General features: G+C 41.7%; 1 protein-coding gene across 4 annotated transcripts in view; it reads right to left on the bottom strand.

The window, feature by feature from the left end:
* Window positions 1–2,752: 2,752 nt before the first annotated feature.
* The window catches only part of grm3 (glutamate receptor, metabotropic 3), a 40,053-nt gene continuing 31,570 nt past the window's right edge, over window positions 2,753–11,235 (bottom strand). For all 4 annotated transcript variants that reach the window (XM_084933272.1, XM_084933271.1, XM_084933274.1 and 1 more), the window contains 7 exons: window positions 9,106–9,348; window positions 8,812–9,001; window positions 8,223–8,532; window positions 7,918–8,111; window positions 7,636–7,768; window positions 5,771–5,948; window positions 2,753–4,856 (listed from right to left, as the gene is read on the bottom strand). In XM_084933272.1, coding sequence (XP_084789398.1) covers window positions 4,780–4,856; window positions 5,771–5,948; window positions 7,636–7,768; window positions 7,918–8,111; window positions 8,223–8,532; window positions 8,812–9,001; window positions 9,106–9,348 — 1,325 coding nt within the window. In that variant the 3' untranslated portion in view covers window positions 2,753–4,779. The remainder of the gene's footprint in view (window positions 4,857–5,770; window positions 5,949–7,635; window positions 7,769–7,917; window positions 8,112–8,222; window positions 8,533–8,811; window positions 9,002–9,105; window positions 9,349–11,235) is intronic.

Raw genomic sequence — 11,235 nt, 5'->3', positions numbered from 1 at the left:
AATGTGTGGCTGCTATCAATTTCAAACTAAGCAAATATTGTTCATAAAATGGTAAAAATGTCCCAGTTTAATGTTTATGAGATTTGCAAATGATTGCTGTTTTAATAAAATTTTATAAAGTGCCCAACTAGTCATCGCACAACAAGTTTACAAATAAGGCAGAACTTCATTTCCTGGTTTTGGTTGTTATAGTGGAATGAATGGCATTCATCAGTCAGAAGATTTATATTGTGGCCTGAAAGCATTCAGTATTTCCAAACCCCTCTGGCACTTGGCTTCAACAGTAATATAATATTCTACCAACGGAGGGCACAATATTACCTTAAAATGATATATTACTTTTTAAAGTTACCATTGCGCAAATCATTATGCTGGCTCAGAAGTGGCTACCTTTGACTTACTGATATACAGGATGCGAAAATTACACAGCTGAAGCGGAAAAAAAAATCCCCCTCGCGGTTAGAAATAATACATTTGATGAGCCACTTTTTTCCCACTTTTTTCCTTAGCAACTCACCCTGGTCTTCACTGGCATTCGCCATATCGTCCTGCAGAGGTCAGTCAAACATTAAGATTTTAAAAGGTAAACTCATGTCGTTTAATTTAACGTCCTCTCTGATTTTTCCCTGGTTTTTGCTTCCCTACAGAACATCATTTTTCAGTACAAGTTTCTGAAAATTTACCTGTACACGATTCCCGAGTGTTTAATGCGGCTGGAAAACTCCTTGCTGTAAACCGCAGCACACTAGGGTATGGTGGTCAGAAGTGTAATTACTGAAACTAACCACTGGAGGGCGACATTTACTAGTATACAAAAGAAGAGTCCAAATCCTGTTTTACAGAACAGATAACGATAATGTAATCTTGTAAAAATAATAAAGTAAAATGAGATAAAATGAATAAAATATGACAAGATTTTCATTTCAACAGTTTGACATGTCCTGACTTTTCTAAAAGCAAAACAAAATAGCTTCTCTAACGTACGTTGTGTCAAACTACAAGCTACTGACTGCAGTGTAGAATGGAAAATTACCAAAAGACTGCTTCATCTTTATCTTTTTTTTAATACACACTTTTAACGTCTTACTTTCAGAGACTGAACCTTCACACTGCATTTAGCAAAAACACTGGGCTCTCCGGTAGATGGTTTAACAAGAGTGCCTTCATTGGGGAACAGATGAGGCAGCGTGTTAGAGCCATCTTTCAACATTTGGCAACACACACGTTGAATAGAGCCCATGTGGATATGAAAGTGATGTTGAGAGGCTGTTAGTGTTGCTGGAGAGACGAATGTATCTGCACTTCGACACACATTTTAGCTGCATTTATTGATATTTTTCTGAGATGAACAGAGAGAAGGATGAGTGGACAAAACCAGGTTTTTTTCCTCGTTGTTATTTTATTATGATGTCATCACAGCCTTATTATTGCACATACCATAAACACGGAACTATTGCTTTTGTGGTTGATCAGTTCCAGAGTCCCTTAAACCTCAGCTTCATTTTGCCTGCAGAGGTCTCATCTTGTTTCAAAGAGGCCAAGGACACATTCTGCTATACGGCGGGGGCTATAGCACAGAGATCTTTGTGGAGCACACAGCAGTTGGCCGAGGCTGAATAGAGGAACAATGTTTATAATGAATGGCTGCTTGTAAAGGATATTCATGAGTAAAGCCAATTAAGGACGCTTCCAGAGTGAGTTACTTGGTGCATGACATGGTAAAACTCGGAAAGGTGAGGCATTTCAAAGTAAAGCGTTTCCTCTACGTCTCAGTTCCAACAGATTTTCCCATACACCCGTTAAACCCTTTTCAAACCTCCTTATGCCTCGACAGCATGCCTGCAGTGGGCTCCCAGATCTAAATGCTTCAGTTCAAGTATGGCCTAGCAGCCTGCTGGTCTTGCTTAGGTGGTCTTGGCTGAGACCCACTGTGTAGCAAGTTTCACACATCGAGTGGAGATGAGGTGGACAAATGTGGCGAGGGAAAGGTTGAAGGGGTGAGGCAGACTGTGAGAGACGGGGTCAAAAGAAGAGTGTGAGATTGTTGTCAGAGACTGGTCCCCGGACTAAATGAGTGGAGAACAGGGTTAAGTGCTCTATTTGTGCAACTATTAAAAGCTGGGAGTAGGGTACAGGGACTCGCAGAGCCAAATCTCATCAGTCACTGCCAATTTGAATCAGAACCAGCAACTCGTTTTTCTTTTCCTCCTTTTTCGGCAACTCCTCACCCCTCCTCTTCATGCGGACAAACAGACATTCCAGCAGCGGATGTGATGGTGGTTGTCCATAGCAACGTGCCATGCTGGGTGTATCTTGTGGGAGCAGGACCACTGAGTGAATGGCTAAGCCTTCTTCTAACAAAGACTGCGAATCTCTGAGATGCTTTGAGCTTCCATAGAAGCACTGTGACTTCTGGGCTGTGGGAGTGCTTTACATAATCCAGCAGCAGCTTCCCTCTGCTCTGCCACAGCGCTCTCTCCTGCTGCTCTCTGCACCTAACACACACGCCCCAATGTAGGTCGGCTCATCTTGGCGCATCCTCTGAAATTCTTTCAATCTATCATTCAGTGTGATAATCACAGGGTGCTCTTGGAGACAGGCAGCGTAAAGGTGTAGACCAGTCATGAGATGAATGTTCAACAGTTCTACCCACATCTGCTGTATGAAATTTGAGAGAATAGTTTGAAAAGGCTCGACCGGGGGGGAGAAAATGAGTGATTCCGATCACATATTTTGCTGGAAACATCAAATATAACAGTCACACTTTATTCTAGACAGCATATTATATGTAAACATTTAAGATCAATTTATTAATAATTTACTACCACCTTAAATGCAATAAATTATTGCATGAGTCACTTGTTTAAAAAGAAAATATGCTAAATTACTCTGCTAATATTTAGATTTTCTCGCAACATTCATTTATTCCACCACCTCAGAACTGTCACCCAGCAGCGAGTCTGCAACATTTCCAGCTTGAAACAGACAGTTTGATGTGTGTGGATGTTTTGATAAATTTGATGTACTTTATGGATATGAGTTCTTCTCTAACATCCTTTTGTTAGCTGGGATCAGCCAGCAGCTGACATTGTGTGCTCTGCTTCCTTTCGTGAGCCTCTCTGGGACTGCCAAAGCCAGCTGCTCCTCTGTGCCTCTCGACATCAACACATTTAACACAGATATGTAAACTGCACACTTCAATAACTCAGTGAGTCAAAGACTCAATCTTAATGGTATATGAGCTCCTCTTCCCCTCCCTCATTTTATTGGAGATGCTATGCTGTAAAAATATATGGGCATATATATCAGAAATACCCTTTCCCTTTTAATAACAGACTGGAAAAGATATGGGTGGTAGGGAAAGGCATCTTAACCCAGGGATTCCTCCGAGTCGCCGTTTCAGTAATTCAGGTAAACAATCGATGGCAGAAGGCTCGTTAGGAAATAAAACTATCTGCATGTTCTCTATAGTTAGCCCACTTTTCCATTCACCAAACAGGGATTTGCAGCTGGTAATGTAAAACTGATCTTTTACAACTTCTACCTGGAGAACTATCAAACATTACATTAAGGCACATAGCCATATTCAAAACATCACCACATACTGTATCTATGGGGCACAGAAACATCAGCTACCATTCCCCTCTAGCTGGAGAAATTCAGCATGTATTCATGAAAGCAGACCATTTTCCTCCATTAGCGTTTGAGTCATTTGAGTACATAAAGTTCATAATTACAGGGTAAGACACCAGTTTGCTTTTGTCGACACAACTATTGCTGCACTGTCTGTGTTGACAGTTTTGAGGCAGAAAAAAAGGTGTTTGTTGTACTGTATCTTTTCAGCCCTGCTATTAGTTATTATTAGCAATCCATTACAGAAATCCTCCATAGAAACAGCAGTTTAAGAGTGGGAGTAAAATACTGTTGCTTTGGTGAACACATGTCTGGAACTATGGCCATTAAGATAAAGGGATTCCATGATTAGAAATAGAAAAATGAACATTTGTATCAAAAGCAAAACATACCTTCCCGCAAAAAACAACCACATTAGGTTCTTAAATAGATCTAGGATGCAAAGCACATCTATCAAGATGTGAACGGATGAATTCTCAAACTGAAAGTTAATGAATTTGAGAGATTTTTTTTTATACATGTCCATTCCAGCTGTTCTAACCAGTCCAGGTTATGCTTTAGTCCACATTCACTCTAGGGTTGTAAGACCATCAACATTGTGCTGTTTGAACCATCAGTAGCATAATATACAAATGTACAGATACACAATAGAAATACATACATAATTTGTTATTACAATGAGACCTACAAAAAAGCATGAGAATAAAAAGTCTGTGGGGTATTGCAGGTGAGGCAAGCAGAGCCACAAATGTGCATCCAGACTGAGGGACACAGCCCCTCCTACCATGAGTAAGCGCATGTCTATTTACACTGCATCATAACAAAGCTATCAAAAACAAAGGCTCCAAAAATTCCTCCTAAAAACTTTTTTTGTTCTTTTGTTTCTCTACATACAACAATTTTTGATTTCCATGTATATACATCCCTAGAAAATAATTTCCATATAGTTACACACTTTCTACATATGTGAAACGATACAGTTCTAGTCCACAAGGAAGGTGTCTGCTTGTTTGTGCGTGTATGTGCACATATGTGACTGTTTATCTGTGAGCGTTGTGTGTGTGTGAGGCGGGCAAAGAAGAGGATAATGTTCATCAACTGGCTAACAGTCGCAGGGGGCAGATTTGGAGAGTAGACTGGATGTGGTCACAGAGAGGAAGTAGTGGAGTCTACAATCTCTCTCCCGTTGCACACAGTGGGAACATAGTGGGCGCTGACAGAAGCTAGAAAATGAAAAAGGAGCAAGGGGGTTAAAAGGGAAAATACAACTACACAGACAGAAAAAAAGCATAGTTAAATATTCAATTTTGTTGGTGTCAAATTAGTAAAAGAAAAAAAACAACAACATCTTTGTCATACAGAATAGCAAGATACACAAATATTCATATTTTGCAGTAGAAATGACCCAGCAGCAATACCCCCCCCCCCCCCCCCCCCCCCCCCCCAGGAACTTACTAACATTAGGAGTTGTCAGCTAATAACAATTCTCAGCTGAATAAGCCCTGTGGAAACACTCACCAACCGGGCTGCTCCAAGAAACTGAGTGATCTGGAAATAAGCTAATTGGTTTGGGTATCTACAATTCAGGGGAGTCTATAAATACAACCCATGTTCTTTTAGTTTTAGTTTCCACTATCCAAAATACCATTAAGCAACGTGAGTTTACAGAAACTGTGGAAATCAAGACAGCATCTGAGAGAAAATGTTCAGATAAAACTGCAGGTCTGCTGGGCAGGAAGTCTAATCAAAACCACCCACTACAAAACAGTTGCTGGAAGCTTTAGCTAAAATAGGCGTGGTGGTGCGCTGTTCCACTGTGCAGCACTAATGCATAAACTGGGTCCCTACATCAAAGAGTCATCAGGAATAAAACATTACCTGTGACCTCATCACTAAAATCAGTGTCTGATATATGCAGAGCAACATCTGGATAGGTCAGAGATGAAGCTTTTTTGGCCACAATCACCAGGGATTTTTCACCAGGGGGAAAAAGAAGCACTATTTCATGAAAACATGCCAATGGCTGCCAACTGTTAAGTAAGTAAGGAGGTTGGGAATATTATAAATAGTAATAGACAGGAAAATATTGGACTTTTTGCTGAGTACAGAATGTTGAGCATATAACCAAATAACCTACCATGAGATGCATATGAGGTGGCAGCCCCGCTGACACTGAAGCGATTAAGGTTAAGCCTGTGGCTGGTTACATTCTTTTGGGGCTGAAACATGATGATGTGGACCTTGGGGGCAAACATGCAACCCAGCACCACAAAGCCACTCAAGCTGACTGAGATACACATGGTAGTTGTCTGAACCTGCAGAGGAAACATAAGAAGACAGTAATTAGTAGCCAGGTTAGCACAAGACATATCAGTTGAACATCCATCCATGCATCCATCGATCTAGCTATCAGCCACATTGTGAGCAGTTTGCAAGTCTATCACTGTCACATGGAGTAAATCGTTTTTGCTAACATTTGCATCTACGGTCAGCTGAGACTTGCCAGTTATCCTGACATGCATGCTTTTGTACTGTTTCAGTTGCTAATTACAAACTAATTTAATGATAACAATCTATAATAATGAAAATACTTCAAAGGAACATTTGAGTGCTTATGACAAAGTGCTTTGAATAGAATTAGAAATGAAAGCAAATGCTGCTAAAGACACTAAAGAAATGGATCTCTGTGTCTGCACACGCTGCAGATAATCATGCATGTAAAGTGAGAGCACAAGTCTTTGTTAGCATACTTTGTTAGCTTATAACACTTACTAGAATCTATCAATAAAAGACTTAATCAACAGAGACCACAGTGGCCAAAGTCTCTCACTGGAGGGAAGCTTTAATTTTATTCTCTGTGAAATCAATGCCAATTAAGTACACTCTTATTCTCTCTTGATTCCTGATCTCCAGCACGCAGCAGTGCGCACTATAAGTTGCTGTATCCCGCCATAATCGTTATCACAAGTGTTACAAATGTTTGAATAACAGCAATTCCCAGTGAGATCACAGTACATTTGAGCATATCAGCAATAAACCCTTCAACGTCTCCTCTGAGTATGTATGAACATAGAGTATGTGAGTGGGCGGGTATGCATATTGGCAATGTTTTTCCCATATCTGTCTAATCTTACAGTAACATTACGTCAAAAAATGCATATTTAGAGGGGTGGAGAGGAGAGCTAGAGAGAGTATGAGAGTGAGCGAAAGAGGGTCATTTATTTGACATTTTACGGGGATCAAATGAGCAGCCCTGGCATCAGCACTCTATCAGCACTCCTCTCTTGCGCCCTTTGATACAACGTGTGCATTTGTGGAGTGTGTATATAAGGTGTGTGTGTGTATGCCTAAGATTTGTATGGTCAGGTGAACATTCACTCCCCTTTGCTGTTAAATCTGAACATGTGTCAGCAGTTTGACAGAGCTTGTTTAAGTGTCACTCCCAGTACTGCACAGCTGGGACATTTGCCAATAGGATTAGGAATTGTTGAAGTTGTGACTACACCTATGTGATTTCTGCTTTGTTAGCTGTGCATCTTTAAAAAAAAAAATCATGTTGAGAAGATAAAAACTGCTCAAAAAACGCATTACGTACTTGAAACACCAAAGTGAGTCAGTTGCCATAGAGTCCCATTGTAAAACGCTCATATTTATCACAGAAATAAAAAACTTTTAAGGTGGAACATGAAACAGCTTTCTATTCTAACTGAGCACTCAAAACACTTTATACAACATCCAACATCAAAATGTCTACATATAACTTTTGCAGTCTATGGGAAAAAACAGTAAATCTGAAACTGCCAATAGTTAATTTTACCACAAACAGCCCAGAGTATTTAATTCTGCTTTTTATTTGGACCATAAGCATACCATCACAGTTGTGCTGCTGCTAGATAGTTTTTAAGGTTAGGCTTGCATCTTGTTGGGCTAGAGTCAGATCAGTGTCCTCCTTAAATACAGAAACACGCACTCGTGCATGCATGTGTATGTTCAAAACCATACCCTGTAGTCACTGGATGTAACATAGAAGATAGGAAGAAAGGCCAGCCAAATTATACAGGTGGTGTACATGGTGAATCCAATAAATTTGGCCTCATTGAAGTTCTCAGGGCACTTCCTGGTCTTAAAGGCATACCTAGTGGAGAAGAGAATCACATTTTTAAGTTGACAAAATACCCTTTTCATTTCAGCAGTTCCTGATTTGATCTGTAGAACATAAACTACTTTATATAGTACATTTTGGGTAATAATCAATGTCTGTGAGTTTAGTTGTGACACACTTACACAGTACACAAGATGACCAGGAGCACATCATATCCCAGTGACAGCAGCATGCTGGAGTCACGTACATTACACTTCAAGATGACGGTCTGTCGTCGCTCCGGCAATGTAAAGCGACGCGTGCCGGGGACTTCCAGCAGCAGCCATACTGACACCATTACTAACTGGACAGAGATTAGACTCAGACAGATGAACACCTGGAAAAAAAAGGGAAAAGAGGAAGTAAGGTCATCGAGATCAACTGTTTGTCTATCCATCCATCCATCTGACTGATGCAGATGGATAGACATGATGCTGCAATCACTCACCTGAGAGGATGGGCTAATGAAGCGTGGCCTCACGGCTCCCGCTCCGTCTTTCACGCCATTGAAAATCCTGGCGATTCTGTTGGTTTTGGTGAGAAGGGCGGAGTAGCAGACAGCAAATGATGTGCCCAGGCCAAGGCGGCGCAGGGCACAGATGGCAGGAGAGGGTTTGGCCAAAAAGAGGAAAGTCATGGCGTAGGACATGAAGACTCCTAAGAGGAGGATATAACACAGTTCTCTACCTGATGCTTTCACCAGTGGTGTGTTGTTGTGTCTGACGAACACCCAAATCACCAGGCCAGTGCACATGAATCTGGGGACAGGGAGGAAGTTGCAGCCAGACATACAATCAGTGTCATGAAGTCACTGCTTATATGCTGTCACACACATAGAGCATGGCTATAAATAGCAAAATTGACTTAAACAATCAACAAAATATTCTGAAATCAGTATATGCTCATGTCATTGTCTGTGCATAGCTATGAAAATCTCTGTATCTGTATGACGCTGAGCCTCGGCTGACCACATGCTAAGTTTTTCCTCACTTACTTATTGTTGTGAGCTACCTCTGTTCAGTTTCCCTGTCACTTACCCTACACATGCAATGGTAATTGGGCCAATAGCCCAGGCATCTTCCCACATAATATAGTCCTCGGGAAGGTCATAACAGGACGTCAGGTCGTCAGTGGGCCACTGGCCAGGAGCGCAAGGTGAGCAGGTAAACTCATCAGCCAGGTATTCATGAGGCTCACAGGCTGTACAAATCCAGCAGCAGTACTCACCTGGAAAACAAGAATACGAACAGTTTGTGGCAGATTTTCCAAAGGTACTGCTACCTTGAATGTCACTACAACAAAGATGAAATTAATGAAATTCACCGTCCTACCTGCCTGCATTTTCTTCATCTCATTGCGCTCACAGGGGTCGCTGCACTGCGACGTGGGCACTACTTCTCTGGGCCAGCGAATTAAATCACTGCTCAGACTTAAACTCTCTGCCCATTCACCTACTGGCACGTAACCATAACGATCACCAGAGTGCTGGTAGCTGAAGATGTTGTATCGGCCCACGCCATCCCCCTGGGTGTCAAACTTCACTACTGTCTCGCTGCCTGGAGGAGAAAATGGGGCTGAAGAGAGAACACAGAGACAAAGAGTGGAAAAAAGGCGATAAACCCAGTGGGAAAGGAGATCAAAGCTTAACAGTCACAAACAATCACCTTATTGAGGTCTCATTGATGTCTTTTAAAAGCAGCAGTGAAGAGAGGGACAATAAGCAATGGTCAGTAAGCCTTAGGAGTCCAAAACAGATAGTGAAAGGCACTACAAAAGTGTTTTCATTACTGAAGACCAGCCAGTCACAAAAGTGTTTTCTAAAAGGCTATAAATGCCCAGTATGAATGGTGATGTGTGTGTCACTGGCCTCCCACCTGTCCATAAGGTCACCTAGGACAAAATTGCTGTTCTAAAATCAGATCTGATAAAGTTTATTACCAGATGCATCATTAACAAGCTGCACATAAAGCCATATAGGCATGGAAGCAGAGAATTGAATCCCTTGGTAATGCTATAGCTACCCACACAATGATAGATTTAGCCTCTGGGTCTCTTCTGTGAGTGAGGTGCACTGCTGAAACTGCCAAATTGGTTTGTATACATGTTGTTATGAAAGGATTACCATCTACCCTGAGGATGTGGGAACAGAAGAGATTGTAAAATTGGCAGGATGTGCGGTCACCATTAAAAAAACAAATAGAAAGGGGCTATGGACTGGGAAAACAGTAAGTTATTGATGCTTTGCAGGCAGTGCCGGACCTGACAGTGCTGAAACTTGGTTGTTTTGACACAGACAAAGTGTATGCCACTCCTATTGTGCCATCGCTGTCCTTTACAGCAGAGCAGTCAGCTCTGTATTGCTGACACACAGGCTTGCGTGTTATACGGTGGTGCCTTGTCGAAAGATGATGTGACTAGAGAAATCACAGTGTATGCTGGGTTTATAAAGCACCGTTCTTCAATTTGTAACAAGGCTCTCGGTCCTCACCGTGCAGCTTGCTTTGATGATGCTATGCCGCCTTCCTCATATCTCTTTGTCTTTGGGTAACTGAATAAATCGTGGGCCAAATTCATTCTCCATACATACAGCCTGGGATCAGTAGAGTGAATCAGGATACAGATTGCGAATAAGCTGTTGGGCTGAAAAGTTTGCATGTGTGTACGTGTAAGGATGTGCACACAAGATTGAAGCTCGATTAGGTTTTGCTTTACAGTTTGATGGCTAAGGTATTGCTCTGAGCGCTGTGGGAGGCAGTGCTGACAGAACCAAAGCTCTGACCCTGCTGTTAGCTGTGTGTGTGTGCGAATGTGTACGTATGTGCACGCAGCACTGACAGGGGCTAAAGCTGTGCTATTGTTGTGATAGTTCAGTGTGCTCAGAAAAGAATGGCGTGTCAGATGGCAGCAGAGGGGGTTAGGGTTTATGAAATCCATAAATCACAGAGACAGCACAACTCTCTATCTTTCTCCTCTCTCATCTCCCTCTGTCACAGGAAATTCTAACTGTCAAGTCTTCTTTGGATTTTGCAGCTAAATGTTTAGGTGACAGCTAAATGAAAATGATTTCAATAAGAAGGTGCTGATAATATCTTGAGATAAAGGAGATATATGAATCCATTATGCTGCACGTCGCCAGATAATAAAGTCTGCTAATATCAGCAAGCAATAAGGCAAGCTGGGACCTCCTCCTTTTAAACACCAATACACACTGACAGAAGACGTTACCAGTGGCTAATTATCATAACTGCACCTTATTAGGACCTTAGATATGTGCTGAGGCCTAATTAGCTGCATGTGGTAATTACGTGTAATACAGACAAAAGAGATAAGAGTATTGGCCTACAGAGCCATCTGAAGGCACTGTTTTTGTCCTTGACTTCCCGCTAACACATCGCATTCAGGCAGCAATAGACTCAGAGGACCGGTGATTCCTCCTTATTTCCAACAGTGACCTCGCTGAC

Source organism: Perissodus microlepis, chromosome 7 (genome assembly GCF_051167445.1).
Source record: "Perissodus microlepis isolate ML-2025 ecotype Zambia chromosome 7, ASM5116744v1, whole genome shotgun sequence".
NCBI lineage: Eukaryota > Metazoa > Chordata > Actinopteri > Cichliformes > Cichlidae > Perissodus > Perissodus microlepis.
Note: the sequence above shows the minus strand (reverse complement) of the source record. Positions and strands in the feature narration are given on the sequence as shown.